Source organism: Cylas formicarius, unplaced genomic scaffold (genome assembly GCF_029955315.1).
Source record: "Cylas formicarius isolate icCylForm1 unplaced genomic scaffold, icCylForm1.1 PGA_scaffold_2__14_contigs__length_35257938, whole genome shotgun sequence".
Classification (NCBI taxonomy): Eukaryota; Metazoa; Arthropoda; class Insecta; order Coleoptera; family Brentidae; genus Cylas; species Cylas formicarius.
The window spans coordinates 33,735,238-33,756,360 of record NW_026844319.1 but is presented as its reverse complement, the minus strand read 5'-3'; the positions used below and the strand labels follow the sequence as shown (position 1 = coordinate 33,756,360).

At 34.8% G+C, this 21,123-nt stretch overlaps 1 protein-coding gene across 1 annotated transcript; it reads right to left on the bottom strand.

The window, feature by feature from the left end:
• Positions 1 to 3,175: 3,175 nt before the first annotated feature.
• LOC132698601 (LIM homeobox transcription factor 1-alpha-like) lies at positions 3,176 to 20,211 on the bottom strand. Its single transcript, XM_060664794.1, is given in 5 exon segments — positions 3,176 to 3,555; positions 3,631 to 3,754; positions 4,536 to 5,004; positions 19,882 to 20,062; positions 20,122 to 20,211. Coding segments are annotated over 4 exon segments (1,128 nt in total). The 5' UTR covers positions 20,037 to 20,062; positions 20,122 to 20,211.
• Between the last annotated feature and the right edge of the window lie 912 nt (positions 20,212 to 21,123).

Below are 21,123 nucleotides of genomic sequence, written 5' to 3'. Positions count from 1 at the left end.
TTATTAACTGTGTGACTGAGGTTAAGAGCGAACTTTTGATGCTGAGGAATAGAGCGTTCTACAACTATGAGCACCGCCTGAATGCAGCTCCTTTTTCTGCATACTGTTTGATATCCCAAGAGGTGGATTTTATAATACTTTCTACATTAATTCAAATACATTTTAACTTCAGAACCTGTATGTACAGATGCGCAAAAAACATTTGACTTCAGGCTAGCTCTAAGCTGAATACTGTGTTTGAAATATTATAGCAGCAGATAATCGTATTCACCATGTTTTCTACTCAGTATTTGGATGGTTGTTTCACTTCGCTTATGGGTATTTTCCCTCTGTTTTTTAGTAAAATCTCCATTCCGATTTAACGCTCATATAATGGCATTAGTTTTAAAATTTATATTCTGTGGAATTTTATAAAACTAAACGATATACAAAGAAAGTCAATTAAACCATCTTTCATGTGACTTGAGAAGTTTACCAAACTCGTTGCATACTGTACTTTTCCTACGACCGTTAGTTTTGGGGCACTTTTTTGCAAAACAACCCGAAAACATTCATTAACATGACGGTCAACTGAGAAACGTCAAAATTAAATCCATGTATCTCCAAATCCCCCAAAAATATCCTCTCAATCCTCCCCAAAAATATCTCCAAAACCCGTGTGCTAATATCCCGGAAGTGGTTCCGATCCGTGGGAAACGAAACTCACGCGGGAAACTGACACTTGTGTATAATTTGGTATTTTGCAGAAGGGAGTAGAAAAAAAAATTAGAGATACCATTTGTTATCATTTATATTGCAGCAAACAGATTGACGACACAATTTCTGACGACAAATCCTTAAATTTTTCTTTTCTTTTCTGAGTAATTTCGCATGCAACCTAGTTTCTTACTGGGGCAGATGAGAGTGGGTATCTGATCTTTCACCCTTTGAACCTGTATAAGGCGGGGCATGTGCAACCTTTCACACCTCGCTGAAGTTAGCAAGGTTCAAAGAGAGAGACAAGGAAAAAGAGAGAGATAAAGGAAGAAATTTACTTCTTTAGCTGATGAAAACGAAATCAACTAGTGATCAGTGATCTCTAGTTAGAATTAACGAATCGGAACGAATTAACGATTTTTGGAAATAGGAAACGGAAAAAAATTCAATAAGCAATGCGGAAATGTTTTACTTTCTGCAGTATCACCATAAAATAACATAAAGTCAGGGAGAGGGGAGGGCCTTAGGGTGCTGCTACAATATAGCAATCAAACCACCGATGTAAATTGGGTATATTTATTAACATCATTTACAAACTCCGAACCTCGAACGCTCACGACGAAATGAACATTATATTACGAATATAATCGATCTTTAATTAGTGAAAAGCAAATATGCATTTACGTTTTGGTTGGTCTATGCTATGTTTTATTTACAGTCTATCCCTATATGTATATGTTAATACGAAAATGTCAGTCTCGTACAGATATTAGCTGCTTATGGAAAGAAAGAATTATAACAAAGTTTTCACTGGTTTGTGTTATCAACAAATTTTAAAAATATTAAATGTTATTTGTATTGTATTGTATTTGTTGTAGTGTAGTGCGCAGTGGCGAGCATGTGGCTGTCCTTCCTTTAAGATGTTGTGGAAAAATTATAAAAGTAGCACAGACAAGTGTGCAGAAGACATGGTATTGCTGTTATATGTATAGGTTGTCCAAATAGTGGGTCAAAGTAATAAATCTCTTTTGTTATTAGTCTATTTATTATAGATGATATTAAAAAAAAAACAATTTAAAATTATTTTCAAATATACGGCGTGATTCATAAATATGTGGAAAATCAAATTTATATATTGTTAATTGGAACACCCAGTATATTATGGCATTAACAGGTATTACCTTTTATACTCAATCATCCAATGTGGGTTTGTTATAGTTTATTGCGTATTTTCGCATTTATTTATTTTTTTTATTTTTTATTTATTTTTACCATTTTGAAAAATATTGCTTTTTGTGAAAAAATCAAATGGAATATTCTTTATATTATACTTCCATTAAATACTCCTATTAATGCCCTTTCAATTTTATTAATCATTCCCTATAACTAAACAGTATTTTTTGGGGTATACACATTTTACAAAATATTGCCTGAACGTGAAAAATCTACAGAGTTGAATTACGCATAATTCTTTCACAGAATAGCATTAGTTATATATTAATGCAAAATGTAATACGAACATAATTTACTAAATCCGACATTTTAAGAAAAATAAAATTATGAACTGAACAACTTTGAAAAAATAATTAAAACAGTATTTTACGCCAGGTAAACTACTAAAAATTGACATGCCAAATCATCACCATCCTATATCAGGTTGTCACAGATCTTTTGTTTAGGTAAGGCAACATTTTTGTCACAAAATTAAAAAACTACCTATTAATTTTTATTATAATTTGCCAAATTGTTGGTGTTTTAATGATAAAAATGTATATACCTCAAAAAATATTATGCTTAGGTGTACGAAATTATTAAAACAATTAAAGAACATGAACGAAAGGATGTTCTATTTGATTTTTTCCCGACAATTAATACTTTCACTTTGATTCACCCTGTATAAACGATTGGAACTTACTTGTGTACCGTCTCGCTTCATAAAATTACAGCTGTCAAGAATATAGGGTATTAAACTCTAAATTATAAATTTAATTTTACTTTAGGTACATAATTATTCAATATGGATTTCTTTTATTACTTACTGCCTTAGTAAGTAAGTACCAACATTTTGCTCTATACGATATACAGAACGGGATTTTGCACATATTGCATAATCTCTCCTCAAAACAATGCACGAGGATTTTTTTTTTTAAATATCCGCAAATTGTACTACTAATGCAAGAATATACCGGCTGTTCCATTTAAAAAATATAAATATTTTAATTTCTCTCTTTTAGTCTCTAATTTTGTATTTTTTGAGAGATGATGATGAGATATATTAGACAATGTAGACGACGAAAATTATAACATAAAAGAACCTAAATAACCGAGTAAATAAAAACCTAGGGAAAAACTATCCGAACCGCGGTATTCCCGGCATCGACCATTTATCATAATTACCATCCGAGATGCCTCATTTCTCACCCGAAAACTTGCTAAACATCTCGAGGTATCTGCGTATGAATTCCCCCGCCAGCTGCTTTCAGGGTTCCACCTGATCCTCACCGCAAAAGTACGAGTTTTGCATCGAATACAGGCGGTCGATGGGGTTCAGACCGGGCTGCGAATGTGGCGCGTTCTGATGAGCCGCCGGAGGTTGCAGGAACATCGAGGACTGATTCGATTCGATGGCGGACGTAAAAGATAATCCGATATAGCTATCGTCCCTTCGTTTCAGGTCGAGAGCGGCGAACGAATGCAGGGGTATGTTGTTGTTGCTTTTCACGTAAGGGTTGTCGTTTTCCAGTTCTTCCTTAATGCGGAGGAAACCGGAGGTTTCCGGGTTTTGCATCGCGGCGTCGTCGCCGACGGTCGTCTCGGTATCGCTGCAGCTGTCGTTGAAAAACGGCGTCGAATGCGGACCTGCGATACCGAAAGGGTCGGTAAATTAAAAATTAATTAAAACCGGGCAGCGCGAAAAGGCTCCCCGACACTCACTCGGCTCCTCCTCTTTGACATTTAATTTCTTTTCATCGTTTTCCGGGTCCTTGCCCCCTTTGTTATCCTGCCTCGCTTTCTTTTGCATTTTCTTCATTTTCGCGCGTTGATTTTGAAACCAAACCTTTCGGAAACGATTCGTATTAGTTTCGAGTGAAATGGTATCAAATGGGAAACGGGCACCGACGTAAAGGGTTTTCGGTGCGTCGCGCAGAAACAGAAACAAAGCGAGAAAGAAATATTTTAATTTCGACAGGTAGGGAGAGGCCTTTTTCTCTACGTTTATGAACAAATTCATTTAAACATCAGATATTTCATTTGAAGAGAAAAAAAAACATTTTTTGCAGTAAACAGAAAATAACAAAACATAAACAAAATTAGTCATGGAGCAATATACAACTGAACAACCTGTAAAAATTGCGCAAGCCTGTTATGAAAATGGTCGATCAAGAAAAAATGCATTTCGGGCTCTATGTGGTTCAAAAATTTGAGCAAACCGGATCTGCAACTAACCTCAAAGTCTCTCAACGTGCTCGTGCAAGTCGGTCAGATCAAAATATTGCCACTGTTCGCGAAAGTGTAGCCCAAACACATCGATTCGTCATCGATCGCAGCAAGTGGGCCTTACGTATTCAACCACACAGCGAATTTTAACAAAAGACTTGCATCTACACCCATATAAAGTCCAAATAACTCGGGAGTTGAAACTTCGAGATCATCAACAGCGCCGCGTGTTTGCAGAATGGATACGAGAACAAGGGGTTCATTTTTCAACGAAAATCACCTTTAGCGATGAGGCACGCTTTTAAAATATATTTATACAATTTACAAACTAACGGAACACCTCAGTGAGGCACAAAGACAAAAGACATATATAGTAATCGCCTGCAATACCGAAAACTCACTTGAACTATCCTGACGCTTAATCCGGTATCTTTGGCCAACGCTTCCCGTACTTTCCTGCAAGGTTTCGGGCTGACTTCAAAGGACGCTTTGAAGGCACGACGCTGCTGAGTGGTCAGTATCGTCCTGGGCCGCTTCGGTCCTCTACGTCCGTCGTGGGACCTGCTCGTTTGCAGCAGGTCGTCGCAGATAAATTCGCCTGAAATTCATTTAATTTTCCAGGAACTCCACTTCACTCATACAAATAACGTACCGTATCCAAAACCTTGCATCATTTCCACCTCTTTCTCGTAGTCCACCCGGCAGAATAACTGACCTTGCTTTATGACGTATAGGTCGCCTTTTTGCAGTCTGATCCCGCAGACCACGCAGACGAAACACCTTAGGTGGAAGATACTCTCGCTGGCTCGCATTACCAGCTCCTCGGGAGATACCCTTTCGGAGCATCCCAGGCATTTTTTTATGAACAACCTGCAAAAACACGTAATTGGGTGATGGTATCGTATTTGTTCAGCCGAACATTTTCCTTTGTGGGTTTTTTTTTTCAAATCTGACAGCTAGTAATTAGAATGGTAACAACAATAATAATTGTTTTTGCATGAAGGGCAAATGTTTCCCTAACCCTAATGCAGTTTTCTCTAGAAATAAGTCCCGGAGTTAAAGCTACGGATTCGCTTAGAAATTCCAAAAATATGCATGTTCAAAGTTGCTTAATACTAAGCCGACATTTTTTTTTTAAATATATGGTATATTATCTAGTTAAAGTAACCAGGATACCAGATTTCTATAGGTTTTGGTAAAGTCATATTTTACAGGAGAAAATTATTGATAATCATATAAATAGAGAGATAGATAGTAATTTTTACTAAGCATATTTATTTAAAATACGGCAACCCTATTTGCCCATTCTTACATTATTGTTTTATTGGTTGCAAATCTATTGTACTACGACCGTAGGGTTTTATATTATGCATATGAAACGTCATTGAAAAAACTGGAAAGAATATTTTTTTCTGACCAGCGGCCCGTGCAAACGGACTGAATCAAAGATCAAAGCAAAAGTATATAAACAGCAATTTCGGCCTAGTGTACGTCGAGTCACGTGTCGACTGGCAAAGGATATTAGAACGTACAATCAACAGGCCCACGGCTACAGTTTGATTTGACGGGTGTCCCTCCGCTGTGTAAACACTGGCCCGTGGGTCTCTCCCGGGGAGTTGACGTGAGGCCCGTGAGACTTTTTGCGGATTTACAGAGAAAAAAAGAGCAACCACCAAAGGATCTCAACAAATCGTACAATAGAATATCAGTATTCACTTTATGTATGTAATATTGTTGAAAATGTAGTCAATCGAATAGAAGTTAGGACTATGTAAGGTATGTTCATAGATTTAAGAAAGTGACTAACTGATACGAATTAAGGAAAGACCCGGGCAAGCTGTGAGAATGAAATATGGCCGAATAGGTCCGTACTTTGTTTAGAATTTAATTATTTGGGGTTTTGTTAGGAAAGATACTAAAGAATATTTATTTATTTATGTATGTATTTATGTTTAAATCTAAAATAAAAATTATTTTTATTACCTACTTAAATTACTTAAAATTAATCACATAATATATCAGTATCACTATCGCTATCATCGCCTGTTCTAAGTATTACTTGTTCTATATTATTTGCAATATGGATATACGCTTGTTCTGCTTTTTCTATATGTTTAACAGAATTTGCCCAACTTTGTGGAGGAATGTTAAAAACTTCGATTTCTATAAGTTTGGGGACATTGGAGTTAACACGGGGAAAACATTGCCCTGAGGTTTTGCATAATAACAGAAGTATTCCTTTTGTAGGTTCAAGCTTTGTAAAATCTCAATTAATTGCTTTTTGGTATTATCTTCGTGAAAATAAATGTCGTTATTATACATGTAGTTTTGGATTGTTGCTTTTGTGTCACATGAGGAAGGGGTTTTAGTCAACTGTCTACTGTGATAACTTGCATTGTCCATTACAATGGCGGTATTAGGAGGAATGTTTGCATTGTATGTTAATGACCACCTTTGGATGCAAAAGCAATTGGTCACTTTCTTGTATCTATGAACAGACCATACCAATAAGACTACTCACCTTACCTGTAAGGAATAACACTTTCAGTACAACAGTGAACAGTATATTATATTCAATTAATAAAATACAGTTCAACAATAAAAACAGATTGAGTTTATGGATGAGCAATAATCTTATTGCATTGTATGTTAAAGCAATTGGTCACTTTCTTATATCTATTAACAGACCATAGATATTCTTGAGACAAGGAAAAATTTTACTCCCCAAGGAGATTTTAAGATTTCTGTTCCCTAAAAATTTCTATGGAAACCGAAACTTGAATTCAGGGAATAGAAATGACACAGGGATTCTACTTTGCCAAAGTTGTCACACAGCATTTCCACCGATGAATAGTATATTATTCTATTTGTTTAATAGTCCACTGATCAAAGAAAGTGCACGGTTCGATGGTCCAAGAAGTAGTGCCACTATGGGGATTTCAGATTAAGACGGTAGTACAATGAAACATTACCCCACTGTTTTCAATTTTGTTTTTAATTGTTGCTTATGGTGTAAAAGAAGAAATAAAAAATCAGAAATTAATGTTATATTGTAAATTTTGTTATCTTCTGCTAAAATGCAAATTTTACAATAGACGCTACTGAAATTACACTTAATGAAGATTTGTTTGATAAATTGAAAATATTATTGAAATATGTGGAGTTTGCCTTTAAACAAATGGTTTACATGTGAAAAATTTGGCAAAGTTAAATTAGAACCAAAATTGTTTAGATTTTTACAGTTATTTATTGGTTTATGACAACTCAAATTTCGATAGATGTTTCGAAATTTTGTTGCTGGGTTTTCTTATGTATTTTATTGTTTTCTAAATGTTGGGTCAGTGTTTCCGTTCAGTACGGTAATATGAGGTGGATAGATTTCATGGTTATTTAAGACTATTTTTTTAGTTATAATCTTATCTTTGAAAGAGGGATCGTAACCATTGTTAAAAGCTGTTTGTTTGGTAATATTAAATTCTTTTTCAAAAATTTCATTTGGAAACTGGTATAGTAAGTAGCCTGCGGATAAAAAATAAAAATCAGACATTTTGTGTACGCTAGGGTGGTTTGGTTATATTTTAATCTAGAATAAAGACGTTATCATTAAAATTATGCCATTCATTTATCAAGCAAGGCTGGAGCTACTGGCCCTTGTAAATATATTTCTACACTACTTTTACTTTTGACTACGTACGTAATACGAGGTATGTTCTAAAAGTAAAGTGATTTTTGCAAATTGGGACGGCGATTTTCAATATTTTGTTTTGTTGTGTTCACAGTTTCAGCCAGTTTGCAGGTTTACTTTTTTTGTGAGACAGAAACGTTAACCTCATACATTGAAGTCATGTTCGTTCTTATGTTATTAAGAATTGGGTTTGCCTAGAAAATGATTTCGATGACTTTCTTTCCAGATTTAGTTTCCATAGAAACTTTTTGGTCACTTTCTGGGTTAGCGCAATTCACTCGCATACAACAGCATTGATTTGAAAATATTACAAATTAGATCGGAATAAAATAAATAGTCGTGAACAATATTTACAAAATGTTTACTACAGTAATAGTAAATCAAAACCAAATGGTTTAATATTTGACCGTCAGACGACGTATCGCTTACCTTGAAACCCCACTTACATTTCATTATCGTCAAAATACCTAGTAGTTACTATCAACTCTAATAACATGAATGCGGGAAAGGAAACAAAAAGATTTGATGATTTCGTATATGACAGAAAAGCTTCAAATATTAGTGGCCACAGCAGAAGGTTTTGTCAGTACAAATAGCTAAATAAATTTTCTGTTTGAAACCTGAAAAGGATCCATTATTTCCCTGGTTTTTATATAGAAATGTTTCCGTTCTGTAAAATTTAACAATAATGACCCTAAATGAAATTTAAATTAAGTTATTTGATGCTTAACATTAGGGTTGCCAAATTTTAATTTTGACGACATTTTACCGGTCTCAATTTTCATAATCATTTCATTAAATGGTAAAAATTACTTATTCGCTTATTGCAATCTTATCGTCATTCAACTCGTTTATACGCATATATACGGGAGTCAATAACGTGAGGCATGTGAATATATCTTGGAATCCGAATTACACCGACAAAAGGGTAGAGGAGTATTCTCGCCTAACTAGTGACCATTTTAAACTGCAATGGCGTAGATCCGGGTGAGCAACTAAATTACATTTTACATTTATTTATTGATTATTATATTGTTTTTCTGAAATATATTCGGTCTTTCGAAAACAATGTGATTTTTCTAAATATTTATTCACGTTTCGATCGTAATTTCGATCTTTTTTAAAATATTCTTATTTTATATAGCTGACATATATAATATATATAAATTTGAAGCTTGTAGGTCAAACCGTTCGGAAGTTATCGGCGCAAAACCCTGGAACAGAGAAGGGAGAAAAAAAAATTTTTTTTGACATTGATCATTTGTGTACCAATGGGGGTCCCGTAGGGCCAACCGTTACCGACATCTCGAGCTTAGCGAGGAGCGCGTATACTTTCGAAAACTTCGCCCTTTAAAAAAATGTTTCCGTCCACAGCATTACCAGTTGGGACGTATACACCCGCTCCTATCTAAATGCACGCCCCGTAATTAATAACGCATCATCTTCGAAAGTGACCGACGACCACGTATGAAACCTCTCTCGTTATCCTCCGATCGAATTCCGTTTCGAATCCGAACACCTGTTTGCCGCAAAATCATATTCCAAACCACCCTTCGAAACAAGTGACGTCGCGCCTAATGATATGCACCACTAGCGGATCTTTGATCGAAATTAAACGGTCGTTTCGACGGGCCGCGTATAATATGATGACGAATGGGGTTGCGTACGTGGGGTCGCTTTGGGGTGCGGGAGCACGTGCTATGTGTCGACGCGTATTTTTTTTTGGCTCGAAATTTAACGAAACGGCTTTGAAGTGACGCAACGCGTTGCAAATTTGCAACAACCATTTGCTTTCTAGAAAAGGAGATTGTTACGATAAACTGAACGAGCTAAAAAACACCAAGGAGAGAAGATTGGTTGAAAAGGTTGAAAAGAGCAACGTTTGACTCGTCTATTGATCTTTATTGCGAAGTTAAATAAATATATTACTTTCATCCATTTGGAATAAATAGATTTTGATTAAAAAAGCCATCGAGTGTTAAATCTGCTTACAAATACATTCTGACATTAAATATCAAGAATTCCTTTGAACTAAATAAAAGAATTAAATTAAATTAGCTAGCTAGAAGGTTTTGTCATTTCTTATTTATTTAGCTTTCGCATTTGTTTTAGCAAGCCAACCTCTGTCCAGAACAAGTTAAGTTACTCGCTTGGCTTGTATTAAAATTTGCACTTAAATAGTTAAATAGTTAAAGGTACTGGTTTAGGATATCTTGGCAACCCTCGAAGCAAAATTTGCGACACCAAGAATCACAAGAGTCGCAACTTATTTAACCATTGAAGAAAAAAATGTTTTTTTTTTCAAAATAATTAGTATGCACCATATACCTATATTTTGTTATATCAAAGAACATATAAAAAATGTTCGAAAATTATTTTCTAGAAATACAATTTTCATAAAATGTGTTTCTGCGTGAATGGAATATCGTCTCTGTGTGTAAGTGTTTTTTTTTCCTCCGATTTCAAGCATTTTCCATAATTTCAGTAACACATTAATATAAATTTGTATTTATATTTGAATATATCGTATAGTTGTATAAATTTAGTTTTTTGGTTAGTTCCACTTGTAAAATGCTGTTGATATATATGTTGTTTGATATTTTTTTAATAAAGGCTATTTATTTATATTATTATTACGTTAAATGTTAAAAAAAGCTCTTCAGCTTTGAAGGTTTTTTTTTCTTGAAAATTTGATCCCCTTCAGCTCGTAATATTACATTTATCTAAAGCTCAACAATGATTTCGCGCTGTTTTTTATAAACATAAATTAAATAAATAAATAAATAAATAAAAATAAATGAATAAGCTCGGTTCTGAATTTCCGCTGTATGGTTCTATTTGTTAACAATTTGTCCCGGAGTGTATTCATCTACATGTGTTTTTTGTCCCATTCTGTCGGATGATGATGTTTTTTGTGTAGTTTTGTTCGGGAACTATATTTTTTCAGCTACCTGTTCAGTTCTTTCAACATTTCCGGTATTTTTTTTATCTGTAAGCAGGGCGATATCACCCACATGTCTTGGTTGTTCAAGTGCTGTCGTCTCAGTGTAGTTTTTTAAAAAAAATCCTCCATGGTTAAAAAGTTCTTCTTATGCGTGTTGGTTTTAGATCGTCATACATTTTACATCTACATTGTTGTGGCTGTGGTTCTTTATACATAATCGAACATAAGTAGAGCAAATCTGGTAAATTCTTACTTTCAATGTAAGGATAGCGTGTTATGAAACTTAGCCAAAAATCACAACCCAATAATTTTTGCATTCATAAATAAAAATGTATAAGGTTGTTCGGAAAGTCATTTCGTTTTTTCCCGTCAGAGGACTTAATTACGTTTTTTCGAAACCGACTTCACACTTAAGCTGCATAACCATTATATGCCTTGAGAGCTGATATTGCAAGGCTTGTGTGTGAAAAAGTTCTATTAATTCTACGCAGTAGTTTTTGGTTGGTGCCCTTTTAAATATGGAGAGCAATAAGCAGCATTTTCGTCATATTTTATTTTTTACTTCAGAAAAGGTAAAAATGCTGTCCAAACGAGAAAAAAATTGACGGATATGTATGGAGAAGGCGTGTTAACAGTACGCCAGTGCCAGAAGTGGTTTGCAAAATTTCGATCCGGCAATTTTGATATCGAAGATACACCACGGTCTGGAAGGCCGGTCGAAGCTGACAAAGATGCGATAATGGCATTAGTTGATGCAAATCGGCGAATAACCACACGAGAGATCGGTGAGAGATTAAATTTGTCGAATTCGACTGTTTATGGCCATTTGAAAGGCATGTGCTTAACCTCGAAGCTCGATGTGTGGGTGCCCCATGTCCTTACGGAGCGAAATTTGTGTCGTCGCGTTGACGTGTGTGATTCGCTCCTCAAACGTCAAGAAAATGATCCATTTTTGAAGCGGATTATTACTGGGGACGAAAAATGGGTTGTATACAACATTGTTAAACGCAAGAGGTCATGGAGCAGAAAAGATGAACCGGCTCAAAGCGTGTCAAAAGCCAACATTCACCAAAAAAAGGTGATGCTCTCCGTTTGGTGGGATGTCGAAGGAATCGTTTTTTTTTTGAGCTTTTGCCGGACAATACAACGATTAATTCAGAAGTCTATTGTCATCAACTGGACAAATTGAATGATTCACTTAAAGAGAAGAGGCCCGAATTAATCAACAGGAAGGGTGTAGTGTTCCACCACGATAATGCGAGACCTCACACAAGTTTGGTCACTCGCCAAAAACTTTTACAGCTTGAATGGGACGTACTGCAACATCCACCATATTCTCCAGATCTGGCGCCTTCCGACTACTATTTGTTCCGGTCCCTGCAAAATTTTCTGGATGGCAAAACCTTTACCTCAAATAAAGATGTCAAAAACCACCTGAACCAGTTTTTTGCCAGCAAAGACCAAAACTTTTATGAGAGGGGAATTATGTTACTGCCAGAAAGATGGCAAAAGGTGTTGGACCAGAACGGCCAATATATAATTTAATAAAATATTTATTCATTATACGAAAACTGTCTTTCATGTTCCCCAAAAAAAACGAAATGACTTTCCGAACAACCCAATACTTTGTTGATTTACTTTTGTCCGATAGTGTATTGGTTAAGATGGGTCGATTCTGCTACTAATTAAAGAGTTTTTCACAAGCCAGTGTTCATTATTATCATTGCGTTATATACTTTAATCACAAATTTGTAAGTGTACGGGGACCAATGCGTACATGAGCACATTCAACAAAATGCGTATCGACTCCATTGTCCGATATTATTCGGCCACCGTGAGATTTCTCACATTTTACAAAATTCTATGGGGTGAAAGAAGAATGGGACAGCACAAACAATGAGGGGCTGCCGAAATAAATTTCATTATTTGCGAATCTTCGGGGCAGTTTACGTACAAACACGGAACATATGCTAGGATGCAAATAAATACAGGGAACGTTACATGAACGAGAGAGGCCGGAGTTGATTTTTACTTTGATGCTCCATTTTTGTTCCTACTAGCGGCTTTTTGAGATTTCTTTTTGTTGTAGGTTTTAATAATTGCTGGGTAATCAATAATTTACTTGTGTTTTTGACGAGAAAATTGTTAAACAATGAATTGAAAATATCCTTATTTTTTTCTCGCAGGTGGCATTCTGCTTTTTTGACGACTCTTCTTGGGTTGAAAAAAAAAAGTGTTATTTCTATTACATTTCTATTACATAGACCGCGCAACAATTACTAGTTTTAATAAAGTTTAGGAACTCCTTTAACAATAATAAATAATAAAACTCGGTTCCGGTAGGTATTAAAGGACAGAGCTTAAGGAATGGACTCTAAAAAGTTTTGGTCTTATTAATCTAATTCTTATTCTAATTGTCTAAATCTAATCCTGTTTCACTATTATTGAGATCAACTATAGCACTATTTATGTTAATTTTTCAAACAAGGCTTTTATAATACTTTTTATTAAACTTCTGGATTCCTCCTGCGTCGGTTTTTGCCGAGTCGAACTTGCTGACGTTTCGCCAATCATTCTGTTGGCTTCTTCAGAGCTTGGCTGAAACTGACTGTGTTTATGCCCCTCATCTAGCTCCGCCCCCCTCAAACAATATAAACGCGGGTACAGTTTTATAAAAAGGATTTATGTTGTTTTGTATAGGAATGTAAGAGTCCTCAATTTTTATTAGGTACGGTACTGAATTTTTCCAGCTCTCAATTGGTATGTTATTAATTACATTCTTTATCAAATTTATAACACCCCGTTTTGAACTGATAGAGTGTCGTATGTATCGAACCATGTTTCATCAAGCTAAATTATGGATCTGTTGTCTAATGTATATCTTTTAATTTCTTGAATTAAATCTTCAAGTGCGTATTCTGTGTGATTCCATTACTACCTGCCTTTTGCGGTACTTAAATCCCATTTTACGATCAACTCCAAGGAGGCATGGCATATATTTATAATGGTTTCATCTTCTTGTTGCTTCTTTTTCAGTCTATTCAAGATAGGAACAACTTCGCTTTGATAAAGACAATATACTTTCCTTCTTATTAGGTCTTTACCACCACACGTTTATTCCTTGTCGTCAATTTTCCTCTATTCATATATTTTAAAGCTTTTAGTTGGTACAAAAATGGTCGGCGTCGAAAAAAAAATTTTTGTTGTCTGTTTGTCCGTTCTCCGTTCTCGTCTTTTGGTTTTCCCTGAATAACTTTCGAATCGTTGGAGCTACAAAATTGAAATTTGCCTCCGAGATACAAATGGCCTCGATCCGACGCGGCATCCATCTTTTTTTCGCGATTTTCGACTGTTTTTTCAACATTGCAATTGAAACACGATAACCTATAGAAAACGAAGGGTCAACACTCAGGAAAGAAAGAAATATACCTGCGTCCACCCCTGCCTTTTCACTCAAGTAAGAATAAATTTAACAAGCAAATAATATCGTTAAAATTTGATTTATATTTTTTATGCCAAGAAGATTGAAACAGACTATACCTCATATGCCGCATGAGGACATTTACAACAACAAGATTGTATAACAATTCCTTTAATTTCACATAATAATTCTCCCCAAGCATGTAGATGGCGCCACTTGACTATTGTTTCAATACTATAATTTCCTTGCTTATCTATGCTTATTCCGTTAAGCAATGTTTTTTTTTTTAATAAAATTGTGATAATCCTATACAAAGGACAACCAAAAGAAAAAATGGTAACGGGAATTATTTATGGAGGTTCAACGAGCGTGTTATCGTCGAACTTTTCCAATCGTTATCGGATCAGATGGTTTCACGCTCAACAGACCGCGTAATGTTTTCGATTTTTTGATAAACTGCGGCCTGATTTTTGGCGTAAGATGTGCTGTCGAAATGAGGGATCAGCGTTATAATTAATACGTTAATAGTTTGCTACGCGTCGAACGAATTACAAATAATGACATATGGTCGCGGTCATACAAATCTGTTAACGACAAACATGCCCCGCCCCACCGCCGACCATGCGCCCATCTAATTTTTAATTAATTCGGATAGAGTTAATTTCTTATACCCTATAGTATATCGAAGTGCACTCTATACCAGATTTAAAGTTAAAACAAGGTTTCGCTGACAACCTTTTTGTCCAATTAAAAGGATTGAAAAGATGGAGTAAACTTTCCTAAGGAGCAGCTAAACATCAAATGGAATTTATAAGATTGATTTTATTTCTGGAAAAAACTATTAGTTCGAGGTGAGGCAAAAACTACAACAATTATACAAAGAGAGCAGAGAAAGTTTGGTGAAATTACTTACCAAAATTCACTAAAGAGGGCATAATGTTTTTAAAAAAATTCCTATCCTATATTTTGAAACTTTTTCACTGGGTTCTCCTATGTATATAATGTTTTAAATCGTTCGTGTTCGTGGTTTCGGATAAATAAAGTTTCTTGTTGTCTTTTTGAACACACCTTGTCAAATATTGAAGCCTTACGAAATTTTAGAAGCCTAAAATTGGAGGAAGAGATATTAAACTGCACAAACAATATTAGATAATATCAAAAAATAATCTCTTCAAAATTGGAGCATAGAATAATATATTTTGAAATAATTTTTTTTTAAGTGATTAACTGCTAAGTGCTGTGCAACACCCTGTACAAGACGTGACGGCACACATCTCGTGAAACATATTGTACGAGCACGAAGAGCAAGGGAAGCAGCAAAAGGGCAATCGCAGACAATATGCTGCCGCACGGTTTGGATGCAGCCGCTGCCACGCGATTCCTGCTGATGCCTCCGTAATCCTGCTGCCGCCACAGGGGTGACGGGACTAAATCGGACGGCCAACTTTTTATTGAGACGTATAGAAAACCAATTGGACGTGGCGATAGAATATTTCTCCCGATCTGCGGTTGAGTTGTTATTAAATTAATAGAAGTGGTAATGGGAGTGTACGTATGTAGCCAGGACTTCTTACCAGTAGAGATAAATTAGCAAGTTCAGTATTTTTCAATGAAACAAAAAAAAAATCTGAAAAAGATTTACCCCAATCCAAAACTTTAATTTGGTGTTACTGGAAAATAACTTTGCGATATTATTTCTCAATCTCCTAACTCCAACTAAAAGGGAAGATGTCTGCGTTCTCTAAACGTAAAATGTGTTTATAAAAGGTGAGCTGAGATCTAACTAGGCTGGTCATTTGACCTCCAATGGACCGGCAATTAATTGACTAGTCAAAATCGATCAAAATGTATTTTTAAAATTATTTCGGTCAATTGACTAGTCAGCAGATATCACATCACCATAGAACCAACTAGAAACGAAGATGTTTGATTTTATTTTACCACCAGATATGTTTTTCTTTGGTAAAAGGCGTTGGGGAATGAGAATTTTCGATTTGGTACAGTGTGTTATGAAGAAGTTGTTTTGGTTTAATTGCCACAGTACCCTCTTCTAAGTTTACCATGAAGGTAAAGGCGAAAAAAGGCTTTCGACCGTATTGATTCTTCTTCTTCAAACTTTCTTATTTTTCTACAAATTAAATAATACTAGTTTATTTGAGTAAATTTTCTTGCTTTTATCATACTTTGCTCATGCGGTTTACGACTGGTCTAATATTTTTAATTTTTTTCATTCATTTTTATACTGAGGTTGACTTTTTTTCCGTATCGTTTGGGAACATCCTGTATAATACGTATGTCCTGCTCATTTCCTAGATGTCATTAGAATGAATGATGAATGAAGGCATTAGAAAAACATTTTTTCAATTTCTGCTTTTTAAAAAAAAAATGAGATCCAGATTTTGATCACTGGACATAAATCAGTACTGTACACTTTTTCTATTTATAGTTTGCATTTAATTTTTTGCACATATCTCTTCTACTATGTCTAGTATTCATTTATTTGCATATTTAAATAATTATACAAGCAAGGTTATTCAACAGACTGCTGGGAGGAACATAAATTAGGAACAATGAGAATAACTACAAAAAAAATTCTAACATAAAAACCTATAACAAAGCCGGTAAATACAGAGCAGTCTGAGTGAAATGTTAGAAATATATTAAGTAAGTCAGTAGTAACTATCATCATTGACAAAACTGAAAGGAATGATAATTAGTTGTGAAAACAGGACCATTGAAAGTCTGTTTCGAAGGTTATGAAGTCTAACTTTAAAAAGAATATAAATTACGCAAAACTCAGAAACTATAAGGTCATTAACTGTCTTATAAACAAAGATCATGTCAAAGCACTGTCTTCTGAAATTCGATGAACGCGAGCTCTAATAGCGTAAATTTTCATTACCACAGTGCGAGTGTCTTTGTCCATTGAAACGAAAATTAACGGCAAGCAGCAAAGCAGGAATTTGATGGTATACCGGAATCCAAACTGTTGACAAATACTGCAGAAAATTTCTTATTATATTGCAATTTAATGAACCTGGGTTCGTAAAGTACTTTTCCCATATTCCAATATTATGTAAGAAAAAGAGCATTTGAAAATTAATTTCTACTGGATATGTATTAGACATTATCTCTCGTAATGTTATTTGCGTGCGTATAGAATGTGGATTATATATTGGTTTTGCAGTTCGTATCAAATTTTATAAACACCGCTGTTTGTACACATTCCTGGCTTAAATAAAGGCCGATATTTATTATTACGCAGGAGGTTTTCTCGCTCCAAATCGATATAGCCAAATTCCACCGGAAATATTTAAACAAGGACCCGCCCCGACAAATATCCCGAATGTCACTCGGAAAATATCTCCCGGATAACCTGGCCGCCATCTTAGTCTTTCTATTGCCTCCGGGGGTCCTTTATATCAACTTTGCCCTCGGCTCTTATATAAAGTGGATTCGTAGCCATGTTACGGCGCGGTAAATATTTGAAGGGTTAGTGGAGCAGGCTTCCGAAATGAATCTTTGCAAAAAGTCGACCCCAGAAAGTTCTTAAATTACTTTCGTTCAAGTCGCGGGCTGGAGTTTTGAGATGTGTTACGCCTGAAATTAGAATACCAAAGGAAAACACGAAATAAATTTAACCTGTCTTAAAAGTCGTCCTTGTTTCGAAGTTGAAACTGATGTGAAACGGTAGAAACATTTTGAAACCACCTTGGCAGCAGCAGTGAAGGTGGGTTAATATTATTCTATTAATGTAATTGCGAGAATGGTAGACTGTCGATGAGAATAAGAATGTTATCTCAAATTTGGTGATTTCTAGTGAAATTTGACCCCCAAAATCCCTAATCACATTTTTAGGTTAGGTTAGGTTAGTCATATGGGCCGACTTTTAGATTAGATTACATTAGAATGATCCTTAGGGTTATAGATATTATATTTATAGTGATCAATTTTTTTTTAAATAAATTTGTCACGCATTTGAAAATACATTCGAAAAATATTTTTGAAATTTTTGATTTTTTAGAAAAAATATGATATTCAAATTTTGAGTAAAAATACTTACTGGACATAAACCGGTCCTGTACATTTTTTCTATTTATTTTGCATTTAATTTTTTGCACAAATCTCTTCTACCATGTCTTTAATGGTATTCATTAATTTGCATATTTAAATAATTATACGAATAAGGTTACTCAGCAGAGTGCTGGGAGGAATATAAATTAGGAACAATAAGAATAACTACAAAATTCGGTAGACCTACGCAAAAAAAATTAACATGAAGCCGGTAAATACGAGAAGAGCAGTCTCAGCGAAATGGTATAAATATATTCAGTAAATCAATACTATCACCATTGACAAGTAAAGACATGGTAGAAGAGATATGTGCAAAACATTAAATGCAAATTATAAATAGAAAAAATGTACAGTACCGGTTTATGCCCAGTATGTATTTTTAATCAAAATCTGGTTCCCATATTTTTTCTAAAAAAGCCGAAATTCCAAAAATGTTTTTCGAACGTCTTTTCAAAAGCTTGAAAAACCTATTTTAAAAAATTTAATTGATCACCTATTACCCCACCATCTATAAATATAACATCTGTAACTGTATTATTTAGTTCGAAAAGTTTTGGATAGTTTCTATTTTATTTATTTATTTATTTATATATCTTTTTAAATGTCAAAACTAGATCACATACAATCTGTGCCAAATCTTAGCTGCTAAATTTATAGACAAGATTTTTAAGACTAACAACAGAATGAGTTTAAGCGTTTATTTACATTGATGGTTAATTTATGAAAATTCAGACAGTCTTTTACCATTTGCACGCCTCTATCTGCTTTACATTTAACTGCCTACCAATATTCCCACTTTCACTTGCTGAGAATTATCATCCAAGTAGCTGCAAAGGAGTGGCTCTTTACAGTTTTTTATAAGGCACTGTGTCAACCGCCTCGTAACATTAAAAAAAAACAAACATTTGTTGCTTCTATCCAATTCATTTTTAATGAAGTCAACTAATTTTAAAATAGCGTTTCTGGGACAGTTTAGCAAATGTGGGTTATTTAAGAAGATTTTAGGATACAAATAATAATAAAAACAATAATTAAAGCATAAAACAATTCAAAACTTTTTAGACATTGTTACTATCGTCAATGTATATATTCTTAATATTTCCTATATTCGACATGTTTCCTATAAATTATGTTTAGTAATGTAAATAAAGAAAAACAAAGAGATCCCTTGTGAAAAAAGAAATTTTCTTCTAGAAGTTTTTATTTTCGGTTTTTCGGAAATTAAAACGAATAACCAGTGGCGTAGTGTTTCTCTATTAGTGAGAAAACAACATTAATGCCCTTGTCGTCAAAATAAGAACATAACGGAGAATAGTAGCAACAAAATCAACGATACGAATAACGGTAGTTTTAATTAATTTAACCAGTGGCGTATCAACATTTGCATTGAACTGAATTTGTAGGTTTTGTCGTAATTGCCTCTTATTCTTCGTTTTCTATCTACAGATAAGTAAATAAATAATAATAATAAATTTTAGGCTATAAAATAATGGCAATACAGTGCAAATATAAATAATATTATTATAAACTATTTAAATTGCGGGATGATATTGCAAATTACGTCACAATTTGCCTTTCAAACTTGGCGTTATTCAACTAACGACGTCGCCACGGCCGACTCACCTGTCGTAGTCTAGCCGACAATACAGCTTCGAGTCCCGGACAAAACAGGTGTGGTGCAGGCGATCGCCGCAAGTGCAGCACTGGACGCAGTGCTCGTGGTACGACACGTCCATGATACGGAGAAGGAAACGGTCGTTGATGGGTCGATAACACATACCACAGAGGCTGCCGACGCCACCGGCTGGAGCAAAATGTAAAAGCCATGATTGAAATAAATGTTGACAATGTTGACAATATTACAATGTTAAGGTTCCGTTCCATTCCTTTATTTTAGAACAATCTCCATACTCCAAAAATTTTGATAAGTTTGTTTTTGTTTCTTTGTTTTTCCGGGTCACTAAGTGACATGTGACGTGCCCGTCAAAAATGACAGCGGTGAATGAAAGCTGGCGCTTTAAAGTGGCACTTTGCGCTTACCTGATTAGTGTATACCTGATAGGGTATTTTAGAATATATGTAAGAATAAAATGAAATAAATAAAAACGTACGCAGATAATTTTAATTCGTTTGTTTGCTTTGTATTTCAAAAAGTAGACGCATCGCTGTTTCTTGTCCTAGAGAGACGCATTGTTTTTCTATCTGCGCACCACTATGGAACTTTCGCGACTTGTCGAACTTCAAAGTCACGGCAAACTTTGATAAATGTAACAATTTGCACAAATAGTCGCGGTTTCAAATGAAATTTTTTCAAATATCTCGCGCACTCCGTATGATAGACGAAACCTGAAACTCTCGCTCGACCCAATTTTCGAGACTGGTTAAAACAAATTATCCCGTGTTTCATAGTTTTTCATTTACAGCAAATAAATTTCCCACGAAAACAACAATTTTCAGGATCTTTTTGTTTTTGTTACCCGTAATCGACATACCCTGTACATAATCCAAAAAAAAAAACAAATTAAAAGTTATAACCCTAGATCGCTCACGTTTTCCGGTATATAATTTTTGCAATAGGATAAATAGTTTTCGAGAAAATACTTGTTTCCCGAAACCATGCAGTAAGCCGTAATAGTCAATGACGTCACCGCATCTAGATTGAGTGCGAGATATTGCGATTTTGATATGGATTTTTTCAAATATCTCTTCTAAAAGAACAATGTTCGGAGTCTTTTAGACTCTTGTCCATAACTAAAACACCTTTTATATAATCGAAGAAATGAGTGAAACAAAAGTTATAGCGCCGGATCTCCCACGTATTACGATTGTAAAATTTTTCCTATCGGATCAATGGTTTTGGAGGAA